The 24,190-nt window shown below is 41.0% G+C and overlaps 1 protein-coding gene across 9 annotated transcripts in view; it reads right to left on the bottom strand.

Annotated features, from left to right (window-relative positions):
- Positions 1 to 1,990: 1,990 nt before the first annotated feature.
- The window catches only part of LOC144683848 (U2 snRNP-associated SURP motif-containing protein-like), a 67,967-nt gene continuing 45,767 nt past the window's right edge, over positions 1,991 to 24,190 (bottom strand). For 6 of the 9 annotated variants that reach the window (XM_078547349.1, XM_078547346.1, XM_078547350.1 and 3 more), the window contains 11 exons: positions 23,790 to 23,869; positions 23,608 to 23,695; positions 21,675 to 21,803; positions 19,085 to 19,250; positions 14,616 to 14,711; positions 13,185 to 13,248; positions 9,336 to 9,486; positions 6,096 to 6,206; positions 5,515 to 5,771; positions 2,766 to 2,930; positions 1,991 to 2,552 (listed from right to left, as the gene is read on the bottom strand). In XM_078547349.1, coding sequence (XP_078403475.1) covers positions 2,405 to 2,552; positions 2,766 to 2,930; positions 5,515 to 5,771; positions 6,096 to 6,206; positions 9,336 to 9,486; positions 13,185 to 13,248; positions 14,616 to 14,711; positions 19,085 to 19,250; positions 21,675 to 21,803; positions 23,608 to 23,695; positions 23,790 to 23,869 — 1,455 coding nt within the window. In that variant the 3' untranslated portion in view covers positions 1,991 to 2,404. The remainder of the gene's footprint in view (positions 2,553 to 2,765; positions 2,931 to 5,514; positions 5,772 to 6,095; positions 6,207 to 9,335; positions 9,487 to 13,184; positions 13,249 to 14,615; positions 14,712 to 19,084; positions 19,251 to 21,674; positions 21,804 to 23,607; positions 23,696 to 23,789; positions 23,870 to 24,190) is intronic. The other 3 variants (XM_078547351.1, XM_078547352.1, XM_078547353.1) reach the window with 3 other exon arrangements.

Genomic DNA, 24,190 nt, shown 5'->3' with positions numbered 1-24,190 from the left:
CCTTTAACCCTATTCCTCACATCCTTTGAGTGGCCAGAATTGGGAACCATAGTCACAGTGCAGTCTGTTTTATGTAGGTTTAGCAAAACTTCTTGGATTTTGTATTCTGTGCCTCTTATTTATAAAGCCCAGGTTTCAGTATGATGATACACTTTACAACCACGGCTTTGTCAGAAAATTACACAACTTGGTCATTCATATTATGCAAACAGCTCTGCTTCTTTGGGCCTGGCCCTACACGATACCTGGACAGCAACATCCAAAAGACTTGAGCCTCACAAGCAATGCAAACAACAATCCCATGTACAAATGAGGATATCTTGAATTAATAGTGACATGTTCTATTGGCACATGACTCTTGGTTTCACTTCCAAGTTTAAAAATGGCAAAATCTTCCAGAATTCGCAGCAGCCAATTCACCTGCAATAATGTGCTAATTCTATCCACACAACTGTGCTTTAACAGAAAAAACACATTTTGCAATGAGTGATCAATATTTTCTCATTTAAATTGAAACTAACCACACTGACAAACGCCAGCATGGAGCACATAATAGGAGAGCAAAGTACTTCTGATTCTGGAAATATGAAATATAAACAGAAATGCTCAGCAGGCCTGGCAGCATCTGTGGAGAGAAAAACAGAGCCAACATTTTAAGTCCACTCTGTACAGATGCTGTCAGATGAGCTGAGCATTTCCAACACTTTTGGTTTCTATTGGAGCAAAAATAACCCTTTTTGCCAGCCATCCAAAAAACAATCAGACTTCCTGAGCCTTTCATTCCTCTTTAGCAAGAAAGCCAGCAACAGTTGCCTGGGATCTGGTTTGGCACAATATTAAACATGAATTTCAGAAAAAAATTGAAGAAAACACGCTGAGCAAAAAAAAAAATCAATGTCAAAGCAATAAATTGAAATTTTACAAAATGAGTAATTAATAAAAAACGGCCATTAAAGTGCCAAGCAAAGCTAATAAAACCCTTTTTTGCCTTTTCACTTGAGATAGAGAGAGGCAGACAAGGCCCTAAGTGCTGGTCAACTGGGAAGGGGGAGGGGACCAGAGCCGAGCTAAGGAGTTTGGTTAAATACCAACATTGCCTTCACACTGGTGGCACACACTCCAAGCTGGTCTTGGCAAAATTCATACAAAATCAGGGGTCAGAAGCAGGTTGCCTTTCAGCCTGAGCTTTTCCCAGCTGTGTGTGGGGATAGGATTTTGGGGTGGCGGGCATGAGGTGTGTGCACGCGTGTGCGGATGAGAGAGCGAGCGAGAGCGACATACCCCCATACCAAGCATTCTCTTGTCAGTGTGTATCAGGGTTCTCACAAAGACAGACACCCCCTCACTCACTCCCCACCGAGACCGGGTGGTTTGAAGACTAATATTGCTGAGGAAGAGTTTGGGACAGCTGTGAAGGTAGCAAAACACACTTCCTCTCTGCCCTATCACTTCAGCTGCCTGGGTCTCGCCGCTGTTGCAACCGCTGCTCCTCCTAGCCTCCCTGGCCTGCTCTGTCATCTTGGTGTGAAAGCAACTCCTGTAGTTCGTGAGCAGGATGGTGCCTGCACAAGAGGGTGAGCGTGCGGCCAAGGGCAGACTACATCAGCCAGAATGGACTCTGGCTGTCAAAACAAATGGCCTCACATACTCGGGTTCTTGCTCCAGGGCATTCAGATCTGGAGTGCTGGAACTTTGCTCCAGAGCAGAGAGCCCATTGCACAGTTGTATGCTTGCACACGGAAGCGTGAGGTGGCCAATTGAGAGAGCGGCGGTGCTACCTGTACAAGTAAAGGCAAAAGCTGCCTGGACTCCCCCCGAAGACACAGGCTTTGATGTTTGTACCTTGTGCACCCCCTTTCCCAGGCCTTGCCCACACCCTCACAGAAAGCTGGCCAGGAAAAGCAATTACTCACTGTGATAAAACTATTTGGATCCATTTAAGTCAAAAAGATTTTATTCTTTAATACAGAAAATAATCAACATCATCAAGAAAGGAGCCACAAAACTTTATTTAAATGTTGCGATAATTACAGAAACTGAACAGAGATGCTTATGGGTCACAAAACAAAACAAAAATACTGGCCCTGCAGCTCTTCATCGGTGTAAATAAAAACCACAACACTTGTACTGAAGCAAAAGCAAAACTAGGCAGGGGTGCAGAAGTGAATTCTTTACATTGACAAGAACAACAATTACACAGATTACTTCTAACTGATCACCATTTTCAGATCTGAATCACATTCCCATTTTAAACATGAGTTGCAGTTATCCAAATACAAAAGCAAATATTTATTCCATCTATAAAACAAATGGAAGAGAGTAACAAAGGGGCAAAACAAAGTACAAAAAAATGCTGCATCATCCTTTATGTACACAATAGCGCAAAAGCAAACCTAATGGATTGTCAGCGTTTGCTCTTCTTTGACTTTTTGTGAGATCGGTGAGGAGTTCTTGAGCGTGACCTCGATCGCCTTGATTTCTTCGGAGAACTCGAACGAGAATGCTTCAACTTTTTAGGTGATTTAGATCTAGACCAAGACCTACCAAAAAAACTGGGATAAATAAATGCAAGCATAAACCTTTTCAACAGAATATTCAACTTGAAATTAGAATCCTGTATATTGATGGATCAATTTGAAAACAATTTTGGTGTAGATTTCCACTCCAGCCTACATGCTAAGAAATTATACATACTTCATGGTAGTTCATCCAACCAATTGGATAATGCGCCTTTTTATATTTTCTTCATTGATAAATGTACCCACCTTTTTTTTCGTTTGCTGCTCTGTCTTGGGGAATCTTTATATGCAGGGGATGGAGACCTGGACAAGGTATTTTCTTTTAGCTGGGACCTCTCAGACCAAGGCGACACAGATATTTCACATCTGATGCTTCTCGAGGGACTTGGGGAGCTTGTACACCTCCTTTTTCTGAAACAATGCAAACATCAAGTATTTCCAAATAGACTAGTTGGGCATGGCTAAACTTGTTTTTCTAAAGGCTATGAAACATATGCGCATGTTCAACAATGCTTTCTTTTCTACGAACAAGATGAATTTGAATTAAGACAAACCATTATGTTATTGCCTGAGCTGTGAAGATGCTTCCTGGGCTAATGCTTCCCCATTCACCCTGTTTTTATTGAAAATCTTAAATGTTTGGTTTAAACTAAGAGTCAAAAAGTTCTGAGCCACAAACTACTAATATATGACTTCACCAACGGAACAATGTCCGTGTTATACACTCTATTCAAGTGCAGGTCACATCTGTACAGACCGGGCACAACGGAGATAGGATATTTGCTGTGGCTATCACTGGAAGTCTTGATCAGAAGTTGCATTCTTCAACTGAGATAAAGGAGAGCTTCTTCTACCCAAAGTGTAAGGATCTACCTAATTCAGTCTTCCCCAGTCTCGATGCAACTAGTGGGACAAACACCTCTCCTGCCAATGGCAGTTATTGATTCTGATAGTCACATATTTAATATATTAACTTTATGCTTACCAGAAACTAAATTGAGACTGCCCAACTTTCTTCACAGAACAACCATACAACAGAAACAGGAGCAAACTTTCATCCTATTCATTCTAAATCCCAGATCCGGTTCCACATGTGAAAGAATGGTGCTCCATGTTAGTGAGAGATTCACACTTAAAAACCTAAATTCTGTATGTTAAGTTGCATTATGAAAATTGAGATGTCCACACTGACATGTTTAGTGCAAGGCAAAGCCTCGTAAGAATTGAAATCCAGACTGACTGAAATCTCATGGCAGCAGCTAAACAGGAATAGGGATTGCAGGAATAGGGTTAAACGTAAAAGCAAAAAACTGCGGATGCTGGAAATCCAAAACAAAAATAAAAATACCTGGAAAAACTCAGCAGGTCTGGCAACATCTGCGGAGAGGAACACAGTTAACGTTTCGAGTCCGTATGACTCTTAAACAGAACTAAGTAAAAATAGAAGAGGTGAAATATAAGCTGGTTTAAGGGGGGGTAGAGCTGGATAGAGGGCCAGTGACAGGTGGAGATAGCCAAAAGATGTCATAGACAAAAGGACAAAGAGGTGTTGAAGGTGGTGATATTATCTAAGGAATGTGCTAAATAAGGGTAGAAAGCAGGACAAGCAAGGTACAGATAGCCCTAGTGGGGGTGGGGTGAAGGGAAGGGATTGAAATAGGCTAAAAGGTAGAGATAAAACAATGAAATACATTTAAAAATAATGGAAATAGGTGGGAAAAGAAAAATCTATATAAATTATTGGGGAAAAAAAGGGGGGGATCGGAAAGGGGGTGGGGATGGAGGAGAGAGTTCATGATCTAAAATTGTTGAACTCAATATTCAGTCCGGAAGGCTGTAAAGTGCCTAGTCGGAAGATGAGGTGCTGTTCCTCCAGTTTGCGTTGAGCTTCACTGGAACAATGCAGCAGGCCAAGGACAGACATGTGGGCATGAGAGCAGGGTGGAGTGTTGAAATGGCAAGCGACAGGGAGGTCTGGGTAATGCTTGTGGACAGACTGAAGGTATTCTGCAAAGCGGGACCGCTTTGCAGAATACCTTCAGTCTGTCCACAAGCATTACCCAGACCTCCCTGTCGCTTGCCATTTCAACACTCCACCCTGCTCTCATGCCCACATGTCTGTCCTTGGCCTGCTGCATTGTTCCAGTGAAGCTCAACGCAAACTGGAGGAACAGCACCTCATCTTCCGACTAGGCACTTTACAGCCTTCCGGACTGAATATTGAGTTCAACAATTTTAGATCATGAACTCTCTCCTCCATCCCCACCCCCTTTCCGATCCCCCCCTTTTTTTCCCCAATAATTTATATAGATTTTTCTTTTCCCACCTATTTCCATTATTTTTAAATGTATTTCATTGTTTTATCTCTACCTTTTAGCCTATTTCAATCCCTTCCCTTCACCCCACCCCCACTAGGGCTATCTGTACCTTGCTTGTCCTGCTTTCTACCCTTATTTAGCACATTCCTTAGATAATATCACCACCTTCAACACCTCTTTGTCCTTTTGTTTATGACATCTTTTGACTATCTCCACCTATCACTGGCCCTCTATCCAGCTCTATCCCACCCCCCCCACCTAAACCAGCTTATATTTCACCTCTTTTCTATTTTTACTTAGTTCTGTTGAAGAGTCATACGGACTCGAAACGTTAACTGTGTTCCTCTCCGCAGATGCTGCCAGACCTGCTGAGCTTTTCCAGGTATTTTTATTTTTGTTTAGGGTTAAACGTACATCTTTTTCATGCATCTTGCTCCATGGGCCAAAAAGTAAGAGCACCACAAAACTTTCTTGATCATTTGACTAAAGTTCTGTGAAAAATTGCGGTGTGGAAACAAAAGGGCCATTTGTAGAACGCTGTTGCAGGATTCTGAGCAGCATGTGAAATTTGACGGGAAGTGAGATGATTTGTGAATGATTTCAATTCCAGTTAAGTTTCAGACATCACCAGAATTCCAATGGTTTCTTCCATTTTACTACTCCCTATATTTGCTCACCTGGATGGTGACAAAGAATTCCCTTTTTCCTTGTGTTTCTCTTTAGTCCGTGCTCGATCCTTACTGCGTTCTTTTTCCTTGTTCTTCATCTTATTCTTGTCTTTTTCTTTGATCTTGACTTTATCTCTGTCTCTGTCTTTGCTCCGTTCTTCAGTTCTCTCTTTTTCCTTTTTATCTTTCTCTTTGCTTATATCTTTTATTCTCTCAGGATCACCTACTTCTTTTTCTAATTCTTTATCCTGATCTTTTTCCTTTTCCTACAGAAAAAGAAAGGCTTATTTTGGCCTCATGTTTATGTAAGTATTTAGGCTTTGTATAAAATGTAAACATTAAATTGCAATAACATTTTCTTTTCCGGTTACCAAATTTTATATTAATACAATCATGCAATGCTTGATAGTTAAAAAAAATAGTGAATGGGCAAGAACAATTGCTTTGATACATTGTCTCTGCCCTCCATCCTCATGTCATTTACACTTCCTCATACCTTTACGATGTTACAATTGATTTACTGTGCAGAAAGCCAGTTGTTGATTCTGCTCAACCTCAGGAAACCAGCCAACTACAGTTAACTGTCTTACCTTTTGTAATAGTTTACTTCTATAATGCTCAACCTGTTGTTGAAAAGTCATTCCCGATTTCTTAGTCCTTTTACCCGATTCCAATTCATCTTGAAATTTCATTACTTTTAGCTAACAAGAAAGAAATGGAAAGCTTCAATTTAAAACAAAGTTGTCATTTAAAAAGAGGAAAACAAGTATGTTTATGGATAAAGCAGATTTTTTTTATATGGTGAAACTGGAAAATGTTGGTGGTCAGAAGAATTGAGGTATCCTTATACATGAATCAAAGTAAGTTAACCTGCAGATACAGCAAATAATCAGAAAGGTAAACGGTATGTCAGTCTTTATTATAAAAGGACTGGAGTAAAAGAGGTAAGAAGTCTTACTACAATTATACAGGACCTTGGTGAGACCACACCTGGGGTACTGTGTAGAGTTCTGGTCTCATTACCCTATTAAGGGTATATACGCCTTAGAGGGAGTGCAACAAAGATTCACTAGACTAATTCCTGGACGAGGGGATTGTCCCATGAGGAGAGATAGAGTAGAATATGCCTATATTCACTGGAACTTAGAAGAATGAGAGTTTGATCTAACTGAAAAATGTAAACCTCTTAAGGATATTGATAGGGTAGGCGCTGGGAGAATGTTTCCCTTGACTGAGAGTTCAGAACTAGGGAACACAGTCTCAGAAGGGGTTTAGCCATGTAGGACTGAGATGAGGAGAAATTTCTTCACTTATGGGTTGTGAATCTTTGGAATTCTCTACCCCAGAGGGTTATAGATGCTCAGTCACTGGTGTATATTCAAGAGCAACATCACACAGTCAACATGATTTCACGAAAGGAAAATTATGTTTGACAAAGTTAGAGTTTTTTTTGAGGATGTAACTAGTAGGGTAGATAATGGGGAACTAGTAAATGTAGTATACTTTGATTTCCAAAAGGCATTTGATAAGGTGTCACACAAAAGGTTAATATGCAAGCTAAGGGCTCATGGAATTGGGAGGTAATATTAGCATGGACAGAGGATTTGTTAATGGAAAGGAAGCAAAGTGTAGGGGTAAGTGTGGCATTTTCAAGTTGACAGGCTGTGACTTGTGGAACGCTGCAAGGGTCAGTGCTGGGGCCTCTGTAATTTACAATCTATATTAATGCTTAAATGGAGAGAGAGTGGTGTATCTAAGTTTGCTGATGATTCAAAGCTCGGTGGGAATTTAAGCTGCGGGGAGGACAAAGGGAGATTGCAAAGAGATATAGACAGGTTAAGTGAGTGGGCAACAAGGTGGCAGATGGAATATAATGTGGGGAAGTATGAGGTTATTCACTTTGGCCATCCGAATAGAAAAGCAGAATATATTTTAAATGTAAAACTTGTAAGTGTTGATATTCAGAGGGACTTGGGTTTACTCGTACAAGGAATACAAAGTTAGCATGCAGTACAGCAAGCAATTAGGAAGGCATATGGCATGTCAGCCTTTATTGCAACAGGATTGGACTACAAGAATAAGGAAGCCTTGCTACAATTGTACAGGACTTGGGTGAGACCACACCTATACTATTGTAAGCAATTTTGGTGTCCATATTTAAGGAAGGATATACTTGCCTTGGAGGGGGTACAGCAAAGGTTCACCAGATTGGTTCCTGGGATGAGAGGGTTGTCCTGTGATGAGAGGCCTCAGTTAACTGGGCCTATATGCTCTGGAGTTTAGAAAAATGAGAGGCGATCTCATTGAAAAATACAAGATTCTGAACTCAAGACACAGAGATTGTTCCCTCGGCTGGAGAATCAATAACAAGGGAACACAGTCTCAGGGTAAAGGGCTCATCATTTAGGACTGAGATGAAGAGAAATTTCTTCACTCAAAGTGTTGTGCATCTTTGGAATCCTTTACTTCTGAGGGTTGCTCCATCGTTTAGTATATTTAAGGCTGAGATAGACAGATTTTTGGTCTCTCAGGGAATTAAGGGGTATGAGGAGCAGGTGAGAAAGTGAAGTTGAAGCCAAAGATCAGCATGATCGTGTTGAATGGCAGTGTTGGCTCAAGAGGTCACATGGTCTACTGCTCCTATTCTGTATGTTGCATGATTAATTTTTCAATACTAAGAGAATTAAGGAATGTGCTGATCATGCGGGAAGGTGGAGTTCAGGTAGATTGGCCATGATCTTATTGGATGGTAGAACAGGTACAAAGGGTCAAAAGGCCTATTCCTGCTCCTATTTCTTTTGTGCTTATTATGTTCTCTCTTCAATATTCTCAACTGGGTAAAATCACACTTTGAAAAATTATTGTAACATTCCAATTTCGTTATACTGCATCATCAATGTAATTCCTCATGAAATATAATCAAACAGGATGCGTTATCCAGAGCACCTGGTTCAAACATGTTAATAGGCCTTACATTAGCATGGTGTGGCCAGAGAGCTGCAGTACGAGACACCCAGAGAAATCCACGCCCCCTTACTTCTCTCCTCCACCACCAAATCTGCTACAAAGTCTCCTTCATTTGGTCACCCAATGAGGTTAGTCCATAAAATATTGTTCCTTCCTCCTGCTCTTTTACAGCATGATATATTCCAAGATGCACCTAGGAGCCAGAGCTACAGGGCCAGTTCACAGTATGTGAAGAGCTAGGAAAGCCATGATTACAGGAGCATCTTCCAAGTTGCTCACTGTCTTAGTAAGAGGAAGCAAATGTTGTATCATAGACACACGTGGTAGAAAGAATGGGAGACATCAAACAGGAAAGATGGATAACAAAATTGATAAGATGGTTTCCTATTCCTTATTTAAAAAGCTGTCTTTTCTTTCTATGCCACCAAAAATGCACAGTGGTATTGCTAAATAATGCCGTTAACAATAGATGGTATTTCAACACTGGGCTAGCTACAACACATCTGTATGCAGTTCAGAACAGTAAACAATTGTCCCACTTCAAAGCATGTTTTCTACTTCTGCAACAGTTAAAACTATTTGACAATTCAGCAGAATACTCTTGCCTTTTAATTACTGAAATATTAGTTTCTATATTCAGGCACCTTCACAGTCTTTGCATCTCTCCATCCATTAATTCTATACCTATATAAGAGACAGCTTTAAAAAAACAAGATGACAAGCCATGAAAGACAGCACTGCAATTAATAAACTGATTCTTCAAATGAACTGCACATATTCAAATGACTTTTTTTTCAATGATTTGCTGCAAAAAAGCATCTATTAAAACACTCGAGATTTAGCACAAACACAGTCAATACTACCTCAATTTCTCGTAGCTTGGCACGTTTCTCTTCAGACATTTCTAACATTTTTTGAGATTTTGAATCACAGGGCTCTTCCTTCTGTCCTAATGACTCTTCAGACTCAATACCATCATCTTCCTCCTCCTCAGATTCCTCCTTTATTTCTTCCCTGCACACGAGAAACACTCAAGAGTTAACTGCTTTATGAATGTTAATTGCTACAATGCGCAGAACTGTGTTTAGGCATAAGTGTACATAGCTCCAAAAATCTGCAAAGTTACACCTATTAACATTAGACTGGCCACATTGATGTGCATATTTTCTAAGGTACTGATTAGCACACACTACAAACTTAAAATGCTGTAATCAAGAAAGGCTGTATGGATTAGTGTACTGTTCAACTGATAGGGTTAAAACACAATGTAATTCACATGGATGGCAAGAACCAAGATTTGGAGCATACAGCAACAGAAGACAATTTTCTCTCAAGTGCATCAGTCTAAATAGCTGTAACCAGTTACGCTTTCTTTTACCATCTGCAGTTAAACTAAATTTTCAGTTGCAAACCTTAAGCAAAGTTAGATGACTTGTTTTGCTGGGTCTTCATTCAATAAAAGAAACCTGCACAGATCACAGGACATAGAAGCCAAATGGGAAAATTACAAATGATGCAGCCACCTGAAGATTTTGACCATTTGCATTATCTAATATGGCCTTGCCCAGTCCATCCCCCACCTCCTCGCATTCATTGTATGCAAATGTTTCCTTTGCATGTTTTTCAGTTCCCTCTTTAAACCACAGAAATCAATTAATAATATTTGAAATGTTATAATATAACTAAGTAACTGCAAAGAAGCATGTCCACTTCTGAAGAACGGGAGGGATGAACTGATCAGAAGGATCCTGGCATGTGAACAAGCTTCCTTTCTATGAAGACCCTAACTACACAAGAAACCTAACATTGGTCTTCTTTATTGCATCTCCTACAAAGTACAGAGGTCTGAACTAGCAATCATTTAAAAGGAACTTGATCTAAGCAAAAGGCCTACACAGTAAGAGTGGACATGCCAAATCACAGACCAGTCTTGGATATCAAATCCAAACAATAGCATGTGGTGAAAGTAAGATCACTGTCTAAAGGCCTTTCAGCCATTGTACACCGAGGAGCTGGAAACCGGTTAAAACTACTCAGTCTGTATGTTTGACATATAACGAATCTTGTAATTATTAATTGTAATTGTAAATGTGGTGAGGGCAGTATTGGAAGAAACTGATGTGGCATTAACCTCGTGTGATGTCAACTTTGAACTACGATGTAATGTATTTTTATAAATTTTACGAATAAAGTATATATTTGGAAACAAACCAATAGCACGTGCTGAAGGTATGTGAAATAAAACATCTCTCCAAGAGGTTTCATCAGGTGCTCTTATACTTCTACATCTTGGGCTAATTACATCAAGTGAAATCCTGACTTTTGATGAGGATTTCTTATCCAGGAGTGACAACAATGGAGAATACATTGAACAACTATTCTGCTTCCATGTTTAAAAACACTGGTGATAATGGTACGACCCCATGAGTCAAAAAGCTGCCCTAGTGGTACCATTAGGATTATTTCTGTTCCAGTAAGATAATATGTTAATTTGTCAGATATTAAATGCTCAAGGTTATGCAGTAATAAATAGAAAGCGGAATCATTTCTAGTTGTATCTGAAATTTACTGCAACCTGGAGAAAGAATTACTGCTTGGGCAGCCAGCCATAATAAGAGTTTCCCTGCCTAGGATATTTCAAATGAGACCAATGGTATCATGTCTACAACTTCCATGAAAATAATTTTATATCCTTAGAATATCTACGTTTGAAATAATTATGTACATTTTATGGGAAATTAAATTCCGATCCCAATAAAAATCACTTGAACTAGGCAAGTCCCTATACTACCCAGGAAACTGAAAATATTCCCAAATGAATCTTTTGGAAAATGAATTAAATTGTGCACTTCAGAGTTTGATTTCAGATTCAACATATGCTGGGAAGAACTCCACAAATAACTCAGCACAGATGTCTGGATGAACACCAGAGAACAATTTTTCTTCCACTTAACATTTTAGGCCTTTCTTAATGGAAAGCTGCCTGTAAACCAGTAGTATTTATATTAAGAGTAATAAATCTATGGCTGGAACTCTATACCAAACAATCAAGAACAAGTTTGTCAGAAGAAATCTGTCAAAACTTATGAGCTAAACAGACTGCTGTATTTAAAGTAGTTGAGCTATCACATTGTCCATCTAGCTTCCATATAAAAGGGTCCATCACAAGTAGTTAATGTCGCAGACAATTACAAAACAGAGTAACATCTTAAACTTTTTTCAAGAACTTTATTCAATTATTGCAGATCTGCAATAAGAAGGAAACATCACAAAGTTTGGAACAATGAGAGTCAGGAATAAAATTCTTTCCTTTCTTGACCTGCTAGAATATCCTTTCTGGTCCAAGCGAAGTAGACTGGTGAATGGCTGACAAAGCGTCAGTACAGAGTCCCCACATGCACCGTTTATCTGAATCAGCCAGTCCGAAATCAAAACAGAAGTGCTTTAGCAGCTCTCCAATTCAAACAACTGAGATTCTCATTCTTGAGGCACAAAATAACTGCAATAGGTCCAGCCACTAAGCAGACAAATAGCACCCTCTAATCAGAGCTTAAATGAATGGTCAAAAAGCCTACTGGCATCAAAGTGGATTTTCAAGCATCCTGGCTTGCAGCACTGCAGAGACTGAGGCAAATAGGCTGGTGTACCAGATCATCAGCACGACCTCAATAGTAGAACTGCACACCTAAAACTAGGTGATTTGCTGTAGCTTACAGTGAATGAGCTGTACAAGGTTGGCACCAACAATGCAACATCCAAGGCAAGCTAAAGGCTGGCAGGACTTTATCCCAGCAGAAAGCATCGGCCCTCACTAGTTTTCCAAGTCCAAAAGGTGGTGTAAGCAGCAAGGAATGTACCCTTTAGAAGGGATGATTCTGCCACTCCCAGGACTGTGAAAATAAACAACCAAAAAAAATCACCCTAATTTGGTATGACTCAACTATAGACTCCGCAAAGGTTTTCAGCCTTCTGAGCTTAACTATCAGGGATACTGAGTTGATTTAACTCCAAACATGCTGAAAGCTCCAGGATAGAGATTCCTTAACTCTTATCAAAACTGATTCTACATCATGCTTTTTCAAGCTAAGGTAATCTCACACCACTGTACTGTTATCCTTAATTAACGGCGCTACCCCACCACCTTTCCTAGCTTCCCATCTTTGCAAAATGTCAAAAGTCCTTCAATGTTCAGGTCCCAGCCTTGTTGGAGATGGTCACTGCCAGGCACTTGCATGGTGCGAATGTGACTTGCCACTTATCAATTAACCCTGAATGTTGTTCAGGTCCTGCTGCATATAGACATGGACTACTTCAATGCCCGAAGAGTCACAAATCGCACTGAACATTGTGCAATCATCAACCAACATCCTCACTTCTGACCTTATTATGGAAGGATTAGTGCCATGGATTTCTTCATTTTGTTGCTTTGCTTATATTAATTTTGGTGAGCCCCTGTCTTTGATTCACCATTACTTTTTTTGGGATATCAAACATGCTGATCTCTTCCTCTACCGTAAATACTGACACAAGGTAATTATTGATTGCAGTTGTGAAGGAAACAAATTTATTCATCCTAAACGATCGAAAGGTCATGTAAATTTGCATTCACAGGCACCTACTACTTTGCTCTTGAGTAACGTGGTACAGCGCACTAACAGTCTTAAAGAAAGATGGTTATTAGCCCACAATAAAGGTAGTTCAAAGCAACTCACTTAATCTCAATCTTCTCTACTGATCCTGGGTGGTCAAGAAGATCCCATTTTGACATGGTAATTGCTGCAAAATTAAAATTTATATCTCAACACTTCATTAGCAAAAACAGAATTGTTGACTGAAAGTATTAAATGCCTCAGATAGTTATTGGGAACGTAGCAATGTGTGTACTTTAAATCATTAGAAAAAAAAACATATGAGAGCTGCAAGATATAATAGCAATTTTTCCTCAGTTATCTATCCAGCACATTGGCCAGGATTGTCAGGTAGCGGCGGTCCCATTCACAAGCCAGAAAATTACAGGCAACCCTGACTCAGCTGTTTCAGGGAGCTCCAACTGTACTTTACGTCCATCAGGCAGCTAATGAATTGCAGTCTGGGCTCCCATCCCTTTAAGGGTTGAAATCCTGTCTCAAAAAGCTACCAGTCTGAGAGCTGACAGCTCTTCAGTCCCAGCAGCATTACAGGAGCAGTGGCCACTGCTGACATTGCACCCAGTTGGGAGAAGCAGCATGGATGCCACACTCGGAACAAGGCAAGTGGAGTCAGGGGTCGCCAGGGCCAGTCACAGAGGCCCTAACAAGGGGAGAGAGTTGCTGTCACATGGGTGGTGATTGCCACTGGAGAGGCAACCAGCAGGACCCCCATCTTGAGCTCGTAGGGAGACCACCTGGGTGTAACACGCTGTTTCACCACACGGCGAGAGCCCAAGATGGCATGGAGAGACCCTTAATTGTCCAGTTAATTGTCTCAATTTACCCCTGGGCAGAAGAGCCATCTGCCTCCTTCCCTACCACTGGCAAAATGCAACGGGGGCAGGAAGGGAATATGAAACACCACCCCTCTTTCCTTCCTCTCAATCTTTTGACCATATTCCCCACTGCCTCCTATCCCACTCCATATGGCACCGCAAAATCCCAGCCATTAAGTGGCAAAGGCCACTTATGCCATGCCATTGGATCTCTGGCTACAGACTTCCATTTGCACATCAATTTCATCTTTTCTAAGCTGAAGATTAATTTGTTTTTATGACCCAATTTATTTTCATGCATTTTTTAAACTTATAAAGTAGTCTCAGCCACATTTTCATACAACTGATAATGCACTTATGCAGCTTTTTGGTTAAAAACTATACTATCCCCTGTTGCTTAATTACAAAATCTCCTTGAGCAATTAGCTTTGCACCATCTACAAACTTCAAAATTTGAGAATATCTTTAAGTTATTCAATAAGGTGTTTAGGATTACTTAAAATACACCTACTTATATTGGGATCTTAAAATAAATACTTAGCTGGGAATTTTATTCAAAAACCTAAATTTCTGATCAGACAATAGATAATCGAAATATTAACAAATACCTGAATTAGTTCGAAATAGTGCATAATGTAATGTAGTGAGTATAAAAATTAAAGTCAATTGAAATTCATACCATGAGATTCCAACTCAGATTCATCCACAGTTTCCCACTTTGAAGGCGCAATCTTTAACAGTGGTTCTTCCCTTTTAATAAGCACCAGTTCCTCCACTAAGAAACAAAACAAAATACATACATATTCTTCAAACTGCCACAAATAGATTAACATTGATTTATACTAAAGGCAATTTTAAAAAAATTCATTTTTACAGGATGTGGGCATCACTTGCTAGGCCAGCATTTATTGTCCATTCTTAATTGCTCTCGAGAAGATGGTCATAAGCTGCCTTCTTGAACCGCTGCAGTCCACGTGGTGTAGGTACACCTACAATGCTGTGAGGAAAATAGTTCCAGGATTTTGACCCAGCAACAGCGAAGGAACGGCAATATATTTCCAAGTCAGGATGGTGAGTGGCTTGAAGGGGAACTTCCAAGTGGTGGTGTTCCCAAGTATCTGCTGCCCTTGTCTTTCTAGGGGGTAGTGGTTGTGGGTTTGGAAGGTGCTCCAAGGAGCCTTGGTGATTTTCTGCAGTGCATCTTGTAGATGGGACACATGCTGCCACTGTTTATCAGGGAGTGAATGTTTGTGGATGGGGTGCCAATCAAGCCGGCTGCTTTGTCCTGGGTGGTGTCAGGCTTCTTGAGTGTCGTTAGAGCTGCATTCATCCAGGCAAGAGGAGAACATTCCATCACACTCCTGACTTGTGCCTTGTAGATGGTGGACAGTCAGGAGTAAGTTACTCGCCACAGGATTCCTAGCCTCTGGCCTGCTCTTGTAGCTGCAGAATTTATATGGCTAATCCAGTTCAGCTTCTAGTCAATGGTAACCCCCTGGGATGTTCACAGTGGGGGATTCAGCGATAGTAATGCCAATGAATGTCATGGGGCGATGGTTTAGATTCTCTTTTGTTGGAGTTGGTCATTGCCTGACACTTGTGTGGCATGAATGTTACTTGCCACTTGTCAGCCTAAGCCTAGATATTGTCCAGGTCTTGCTGCATTTGGACATGGACTGCTTCAGCATCTGAGTCATCGCAGATGGTGCTGAACATTGTGCAATCATCCCCACTTCTGACCTTACGATGGAAGGAAGGTCATTGATGAAGCAGCTGAAGATGGTTGAGCCTAGAACACTACCCTGAGGAGCTCATCCAGTCATGTCCTGGAACTGAGGTGATTGACCTTCAAAAACCATAACCATCTTCCTTTGTGCTGGGTATGACTCCAACCAGCGGAAAGCTTTCCCCTGATTCCACTGACTTCAGTTTTGCTAGGGCTCCTTGAGGGCAAGAGCAGTCACTCTCACCTCACTTCTGGAGTTTAGCTCTTTTGTCCATGTTTGAACCAAGACTGTAATGCGGTCAGAGGCTGAGTAGCGGAACCCAAACTTGAGCGTCAGTGAGCAGGTTATTGCTAAGCAAGGGCCACTTGAAAGCATTGTCGATGACCCTTTCCATTACTTTACTGATGAGAGAGCAGACTGATGGGGTGGTAATTGGCAGGTTGAATTCACCATGCTTTTTGTGTACAGACATACCTGGGCGATTTTCCACGTTGCCAGGTAGATCCCAGTGTTGTAGCTGTACTGGAACAACATGGTTAGGGGCACAGCAAGTTCTGGAGCACACATCTTCAGTACTATTGCCGGAGTATTGCCAGGGCCCATAGCCTTTGCAGTATCCAGTGCCTTCAGCTGTTTCTTGATATCACGTGGAGTGAATCGAATTGGCTGAAGATTGCCATCTGTGATGCTGGGGGCTTCCAGAGGAGGCCAAGATGAATCATCCATTTCGACACTTCTGGCTGAAGATTGTAGCAAGTGCTTCAGTCTCACATTTTGCACTGATGTGCTGGGTTCTTTCATCATTGAGGTTGGGGAGACTTTTGGAGCCTCCTCCTCCTCCTCCAGTGAGTTGTTTAATTGCCCACCACCATTCAGGACTGGATGCGGCAGGGTTGCAGAGCATAGATCTGATCCGTTGGTTGTGGAACCGTTCTGCCTATCACTTGCTGCTTATGATGTTTGGCATGCAAGTAGTCCTGTGTTGTAGCTTCACCAGGTTGACACCTCATTTTTAGGTATGCCTGGTGCTGCTCTGGACATGCCCTCCTGCACTCTTCATTGGACCAAGGTTGATGCCCTGGCTTGGTGATAATGGTAGAATGGGGGATATGCCAGGCCATGAGGTTACAGATTGTGGCCAAGTACAATTCTGCTGCTGATGGTCCACAGCGCCTCATGGATGCCCTGCCTTGAGCTGCTCGATCTGTTTGAAATCCTTCCTATTCAGCACGGTGGTAGTGCCAAACAACACAATGGAGGGTATTATCAATTTGAAAGCGGGACTTCGTCTCCTACCAATACCGCCATGGTCAGATGCATTTGCGGCAGGCAGGTTGAGAGGATGAGGTCAAGCATCTTTTTCCCTCTTGCTAGTTCCCTCACCACCTGCTGCAGGCCCAGTCTCGCAGCTATGTCCTTTAGGACTCAGCCAGCTCGGTCTGAGGTAATGCTAGCAATCCACTCTAGGTGATGGACAGTGAAGTCCCCCACCCAGAGTACCTTCTGCGACCCTCAGTGCTTCCTCCAAGTGGAGGCAGTACGTGGTAATCAGCAGGAGGTTTCCTTGTCCATGTTTGACTTCATGGGGTCCGGAGTCGATGTTGAGGGCTCTCAGGGCAATTCCATCTCAACAGTATATCACTGTGCCGCCACCTCTGCTGGTTCTGTCCTGTTGGTGGGACAGGACATACCCAGAGATAGTGGTGGCGGTGGTGTCTGGGACATGATCTGTAAAGTATGATTCCATGAGTATGACTATGTCAGGCTGTTGCTTGACCAGTCTGAGACAGCTCTCCCAATTTTAGCACAAAGCCTCAGCCGCAGAGTCGACAGGGCTAGGCTTGCCTGTGTCGTTTCAGGTGCCTAAGTCAATGCTACTTTTTATTGACTTTTTAGCAGCCTGACACAACTGAGTGGCTTGCTAGGCCATTTCAGAGGGCATGAGCCAACCACCTTGCAGTAGATCAGATGGGTTTTTACGACAATGGTTTCATGGTCATCATTAGGCTTTTAATTCTAGATTTTTACTGAATTCAAATTCAATGGTGGGATTCGAATCCGGGTCCCCAGAACATTACCAGTCCAGTGACAGTACCACTATGCCACCGCCTCCCCCCTCCCACTAAGGGGCTGTCATGATGTGAATTATCATGAAGTTTTTCTCTGGCATTCGTGACTAAATTGGTAGCACTCTCGCCTGAGTCAGAAGGTTCTGGGTTCAAGTCCCACTCCAGGACTACAACTCAAAAATCAAAGTTGACACTCCAGTACAATACTGAAGGAGTGCTACACTGACAGAGATACTTTCTGTCGGATAAGGTCCTATCTGTCCTCTCAAATCTCTCAAATGGACGTAAAAGATCCCATGGTACTCTTTCAAATAAGGGCAAAGGAGTTATCTCGGTGTCCTGATCAATATTTATCCCTCAATCAACATCACAAAGATCGTTTATCTGGTCAATATCGCATTGCTGTTTGTGGGAGCTTGCTGTGCGCAAACTGGCTTCCTATATTACAACAGTGACTGCACTTCAAAAGTTCTTCATTGGCTGTCACACACTTGGGAATTACATAAATTTAAGTCTTTTGCTCTCTTTCTGTGTCTTATATCCCTTTTGGCACTTGCCCTGGTGGCCTATTATCTTCTGGTTACCTCATTCCTATCTGTGGGACATTGTTGTGTATATATTGCCTGTGATGCTTCCTACATTACAATAGTGGCTACGCTTCAAAAGTACTTAAAATACTTTATAGCCAATCGAGATGACCCAAGAAAGGTGCTACCTAAATACAAGTTATTTCTTTATTGAAAGCCAGCAACCAGAAATGAAGTCAACTTTCGAATGAGAGTATGTATGCTCCTATAATTTGGAATGACAGAAAATGAGCTAGAATATAAGGTGGGTCCCACAGGACAAACTCCAATATTACTGAACCTTCCCTTTATGAAGCTGATCAATAACATAGAGGACAGCAAATGTCCCTGAATACAAAAATGTGCACAGGTTTAGTTTCTATTTGAACTTGGCTAAGCATAAAAGCAGTTCAAAAGAAATAAGGTGTTTTTCTTAAAAGAGTGAGAAAATTCCAAACAAGTTTCTTACATCAACATATACTACCTGTGAGGAATCTTGAAACTTCAGTAGTAACATACCTTAGAAACATCCCTTCACTAAAATAAACTGACACAATGGCTACAAGTGCTGCTTAGTTCACGCATACAAATTAACTTAAAACAAACCTTAGGTTTTAAGTATAATAGATCACCGTGCTTTGAAAAAAAAACTTTTCATCTTAAATTCAAATGTTTCCAACACTGGGTTAAAAAATAAATTACCACCGCTACCCTCAAAATTAAATCTGCAATTGCTAGTCTCTTGCCACTGTAAATCAGCTTTGTTAATGTTGTTAATGTGCTTACTTGGCATTCCATCAAGGTCATCCTCGACTAATTTCAAAGGAATCCCATCAATATCATCTAAAGGTGCTCCGTCTAGTGGAATTCCATCAATTGGCAATCCATCGACATCATCTAATGGAGCAACTTGGTCACTGTCAATCGGTGTACCATCCACATCGTCAATTACCTGAATAAATATACAATATAGGAACACAAGGAGCAGTTAATTAAAATGTAATACTTTTACATCACACACAAATATCCTAGGTGGTGCTTACAAATAAGTCAGCAGGTACATTATTTTAGGAGAACTAGGGAGGTGGTGGCAACGATCGATTCTTCAAATGCAAATTAGATAGATTTTATTCAGAAAATAACATTTTAGGATCCAATGGTAATTTGAGGCCAGAGATATAATGAGTATGCTTAGGAGGAACAGGTGACTTTGTACCTACGGTTGCCAAAGCTTTTCAGTATTGGGGCAGAGCTTCCTTCTGGCATGTCTGAGTCGGCTGCAGACTACTGACAGCCACTAATTTATGCAAAAGTGAAATTGTGTTTATATTAAAATATAATGGGAAATTTAATGGTATTTTCCAGGTGAAATTATGTAATTTCTACATTCATGGACATTTTAAAATCAGTGGCTTTAACTATAACAGGTGTATTTACTTAATTAGTTTTGTTTGTTTGCTTTGTTTAAAAGCTCAGGCTTAGGATCTGATAGTAAGAATAAATTACTGGTTGATTAAAGGTTACAAGCATTTAATAGATTCATGTGGCTTGGTAATATTGGGAGGCTGGTTAAAGGTTCCGGGAACTATGGAAGGAGGCTGTTGGGAGTGGTAACAGTACAGAAGTGTTGGGGAGTGAGGGGTCCCAGTGTCTAGGGGCTGCATCTTCTGGTCGGCGAGCGGGGGGGGGTGGGGTCCACTCGCCGATATGTAAAATGACGCAGGGTCCTGACGTCACCCCGCGTCATTTAGATTTTCAGGGTGGCTTGGCTGCGCGCCTGCCGACCTGTCAATGGCCACTTAAGGCCATTAATAAAGTAATTGAATCAATGGACCTGCCCCTCCAACCTTAAGATTGACAGACAGGCCGGGAGCCCAGGCGGGCTTCCGAGAAAACATGAACCCTCATCCACAGGCAGGATGAGGTTTCATGAGGGTATTAAAATTTGTATTAAACGTCTAAATAAAAGAAATTGACATGTCCCAGCTCATGTGACAGTGGCACATGAGGGGACATGTCAGTAATTTTTTTTCTAATCTTTATTCAATGTTTCAAACTTGAGCCGATCTCCCTGAGGGAGCACTTTGCCTCAGGGGGGTCTGCGTGCACTTCTGCGCGCATGCATGAAAGAGCGCACTCCCGGCGCAGAGAATCCCCCCCCACCTGCACAGGAACGCTCCCTGGCGGACGTCACGCTGGGCAGACCTTAATTGGCCTGCCCAGGTAAAATGGCAGCACGCACCCCCCCTCCCTCCGATCGGGAACCTGCCCGCCCTTGCACAACCCCCTCCAACAGGGGGGGGGGAATCTTGCCCTAGAAATACAGGTATGGTGATGGTGGGGTGCCAGAGTGTGTGGGAGGTTAATCTGGGTGCAGAATCAAGATGATGATGATGACAGGGCACAGGAGCATTGGGGAAGGGATTGTTGGATGTGAGACTACTTGATTGGTATTTCGACTGATTAGGAACAGTGAAATTGGAGTTTCAGGGTTTGGCAATGATTGTGTGGTGTGTTAGGGATCTGGGGGTAATGAGGGATGGATAGTGGGGTTTAGGAGTAGCAGACAGGATAACCTAGTGGAGTATGCTACCGTCTGTGACTATTGATAAGGTGGCAGGGTTATGAATGGTTACATAATGAAGAACTGCAGAGAAAGTGAGAGAGTTTGTGACAATTTCATACATGGCAATTCAAGTTGTGGCAGTTGCACATCAAGTCCAACGCTCTATTACTCGAAAACTACATCACGAAACCAGGAAATAGAACTGAAAGACTTAAATTGAAATTAGTAGAAATTAAATTTGGGATGAGTCAGGAAATGCTCCTTTGCTCAACTGCCATTAAGGTAATAGAGGTAAAAATGCTGGAACATTGCAAATACAAATAATGTCACAGTGGGAGAGAATGTAATAAAAGGAAGAGCTTTAGTGAGTCAAATGGCAGTTTCCCATAAATTACTTATTTTATGTTCCAAACTTTCATTTTGGTTGGTTTTCCAGTATTTTCTTTTACTAACAATCTTGCCTAGCTTTTCCCATCACAGAAACCACAACAACAAAGTCAAACTATCAAGCTATCAACATCTTACTTCACAGTCACTTGCAAAAAGAATCGCCCACTCAGTGCTGACTAGCTGATCACAGCTGAGGCTCAAGTGTTACAATTGCTTTCAGTGTCCCAGGGTACAATATTGGGCTTAGCTGTTGTGCCACAGCATCAACGACCATTAACTAAAGTTATACCTAAAGAGCCATTGCTTGTGAGAGCAGCTAACATCTCCAGAACTGAGAAAGCAAATTCAAACAACAAAAGCCAAGAAAAGTTTCATTCGCTGTCTAATACCATTAAAGAGTTAAGTAATATTAATACATACTACAGGTCTTTCTGATAAATCGTCATCCAGTTTCATTAGTCCAAGGAATATATTCTGCAGCCTAATAAGGAATGGTTCCGGATACACAGCCCAGTCTTCCCATGCTCTAAAACACGTCATTATCCTTTGCTAACAGAAACAAAGTAAAGCACAATTATCATTTTAAAATATGTCATGAGACAAAAGCAAAATCAGTTGATGTCAAACATTTTAATTCCGAGCATTGTTAAGTATGCATACAGAAAACACACAAGTTAAAGTTCATCTGTACAGAGACAAGTACTATATAAAGCACCAGATGTCTTGATAAACAGCATGCAACACAGACCTTCGGTGTACAATTATTGTAGGATAAGTAAACCAACTTAAAGGAAAATTAGAAATTCAGCAAGAAAAAGCAACAATTGCTATTCTTACCAAAGGAAACAAGCCACTGAAGGCTATTAAAAATCGATACTATGTCATAAATGCACCATAAATTGAACAATTGTGGCAAATTAAATCCCACACATAATGAACAATGCCAATGTTTGAAAGTAGGGCAGATGGCAGAGAATTAATGCATGGTTATTCCATCTCAAACCTGGACATGAATCCAACCAAGCAATTAAAACCGCTGTTCATCAGATAGCTCTGTTAATAAAATCTGCTTGTAACTGGGATATATAGATCAGATGGGGTCAGTTTCGCAGTCTGTGCACTTAGTCTAACGCAGCCAAGCAAAGGGGATGCTACAAATGGTCCTGGCACTGCTAGGCTACAAAATTCAATCAAGGTTCCTGCTCTGTGTCTCTCCTCAGCGTTGTCAAGTCCATGCATTTGGAACAAGGCTAGAGCTCATCCATGATATCACCCATTGTCAAATAACCTCTCAATGTTCACTGCTTAGGTTCATGCATAAAAGAACTCGTGAGTTATCAGAGGATAATCAGTAGTTATGGAACTGGGTGTTAGCTGGAGTCAAAACTACCAGGAATGCAGGCAGCTCAAAATTGGTGAAAAGGCGGGTTTAAAAAAAAAATTCCTGTTCATATTTAAAGTTCTCAAGTAAAATCAATTTGTGGACTGTTAACCCAGTTTCTAACAGCTCATGAAGCTGCTGCCTTGGCACTAGTCTTGCTTTTAAGATAACCATGTTGACGTGGAAACTTGAAAAAGATCAAATATTGGTACAATAATCTTATATGGTTGGGGTGAAGCAGATTAGAGAAATCTTAATTCAGCATCCAGCATGTGCTATTCCTAATCTCAAAGTGCTCAATCCTGACAATATATCGCAAGCAGTTCTTGGCTGAGTGCCAAGAACAACAAGAATATATAAACCTAAGCAGCAATCAGATCTCAACAGTGAAAATTAGGTACACACAATAATGAAATCTAAACAGGTAACAAAGCAAAGCTACTGAGATTTCATGTAATGGTCCTATACTGCATGACAAGTGGTCTCAGTGAAAGAAAGCCTGGAAAGGACGACCATATTTTCCATAATGTACTCCTCAATTTACAGGGCAAAATATTCATGAAATTTCCTTTCAGTTTGTTTATGAAGTTCTTTTGGAGACACTCTATTGGAAGATCCTTCCCTATTTGGCCACTCCAGGGGTGTCTATTTCTCGGAACATCCTTGTTCTGGGGCAAAAGGCAGTACGATAAAACTGGTCCAACAGCTGCAGCTGAGCATGCCTGCCTCAGAAATTGAGCTCCAAGGCCATCCTGCTCTCAGGGTAATTTAAAATCAAGTTGTTGCCACGTTCCGTGAAATTTAAATTACGGGAGCCATAGAGCAAATTGAAGACAGCAAGAAAATCATTTTTTTCTAAAACAGATAAATTTAGGCAAAATTTTGTTCTACAAAAAAAGGGTAATGCTTTGTACAATGAGAATAATGCCCTGTACTTTCATTCAACTATAAACTCTTTGTTCAAAAACATACCTTGAACTGCTCTGCCTGAAGTCTCGCTTGAATCACTTTATGGGCCTCATGCATATCAGTAAATATTTGAGGAAGCCTGGTTTCAAAACTGTTAAAAGGAATAAAACACTCATCAAATTTCACAAGCTTTGCCTTTCCAGAAATAAATTTAAGAGTTTTATACCAAAAAGGGTGAAACTTACTATTTCCTATAATAAGATGCATTGGCTACTTTAGCACAGGAATTATACAGAATATCAGACACCAAGTATAATCTTGCTATCTACAATGAAAAGTAAATAGAAAGCATTAGTCTCAGCCTTTGGCTTTCAAAAACAGTCTCCTAATATCAGCAGTTTCTAAGTAACAAGTGCAAGTGTCAATGTTAAATTTGAGCAATGTCCCAAATTATTAACCTAATATATAAAATTATATATTAAGCTTGGTGGGGGGGCTTTAAAAATAGCATAAAACACTATTAAACCCGACAAGATTTCACATTACACAGTTGATGGTAAACGATATCTGCACTAAACAATGACCAAACGTTTACATCTGTGATACTTTAACATGTGTACAGACAACTTTAACTTTTGCAAGTTTA

This window comes from Cetorhinus maximus, chromosome 8, assembly GCF_964194155.1.
Source record: "Cetorhinus maximus chromosome 8, sCetMax3.hap1.1, whole genome shotgun sequence".
NCBI classification, from domain to species: domain Eukaryota; kingdom Metazoa; phylum Chordata; class Chondrichthyes; order Lamniformes; family Cetorhinidae; genus Cetorhinus; species Cetorhinus maximus.
Note: the sequence above shows the minus strand (reverse complement) of the source record. Positions and strands in the feature narration are given on the sequence as shown.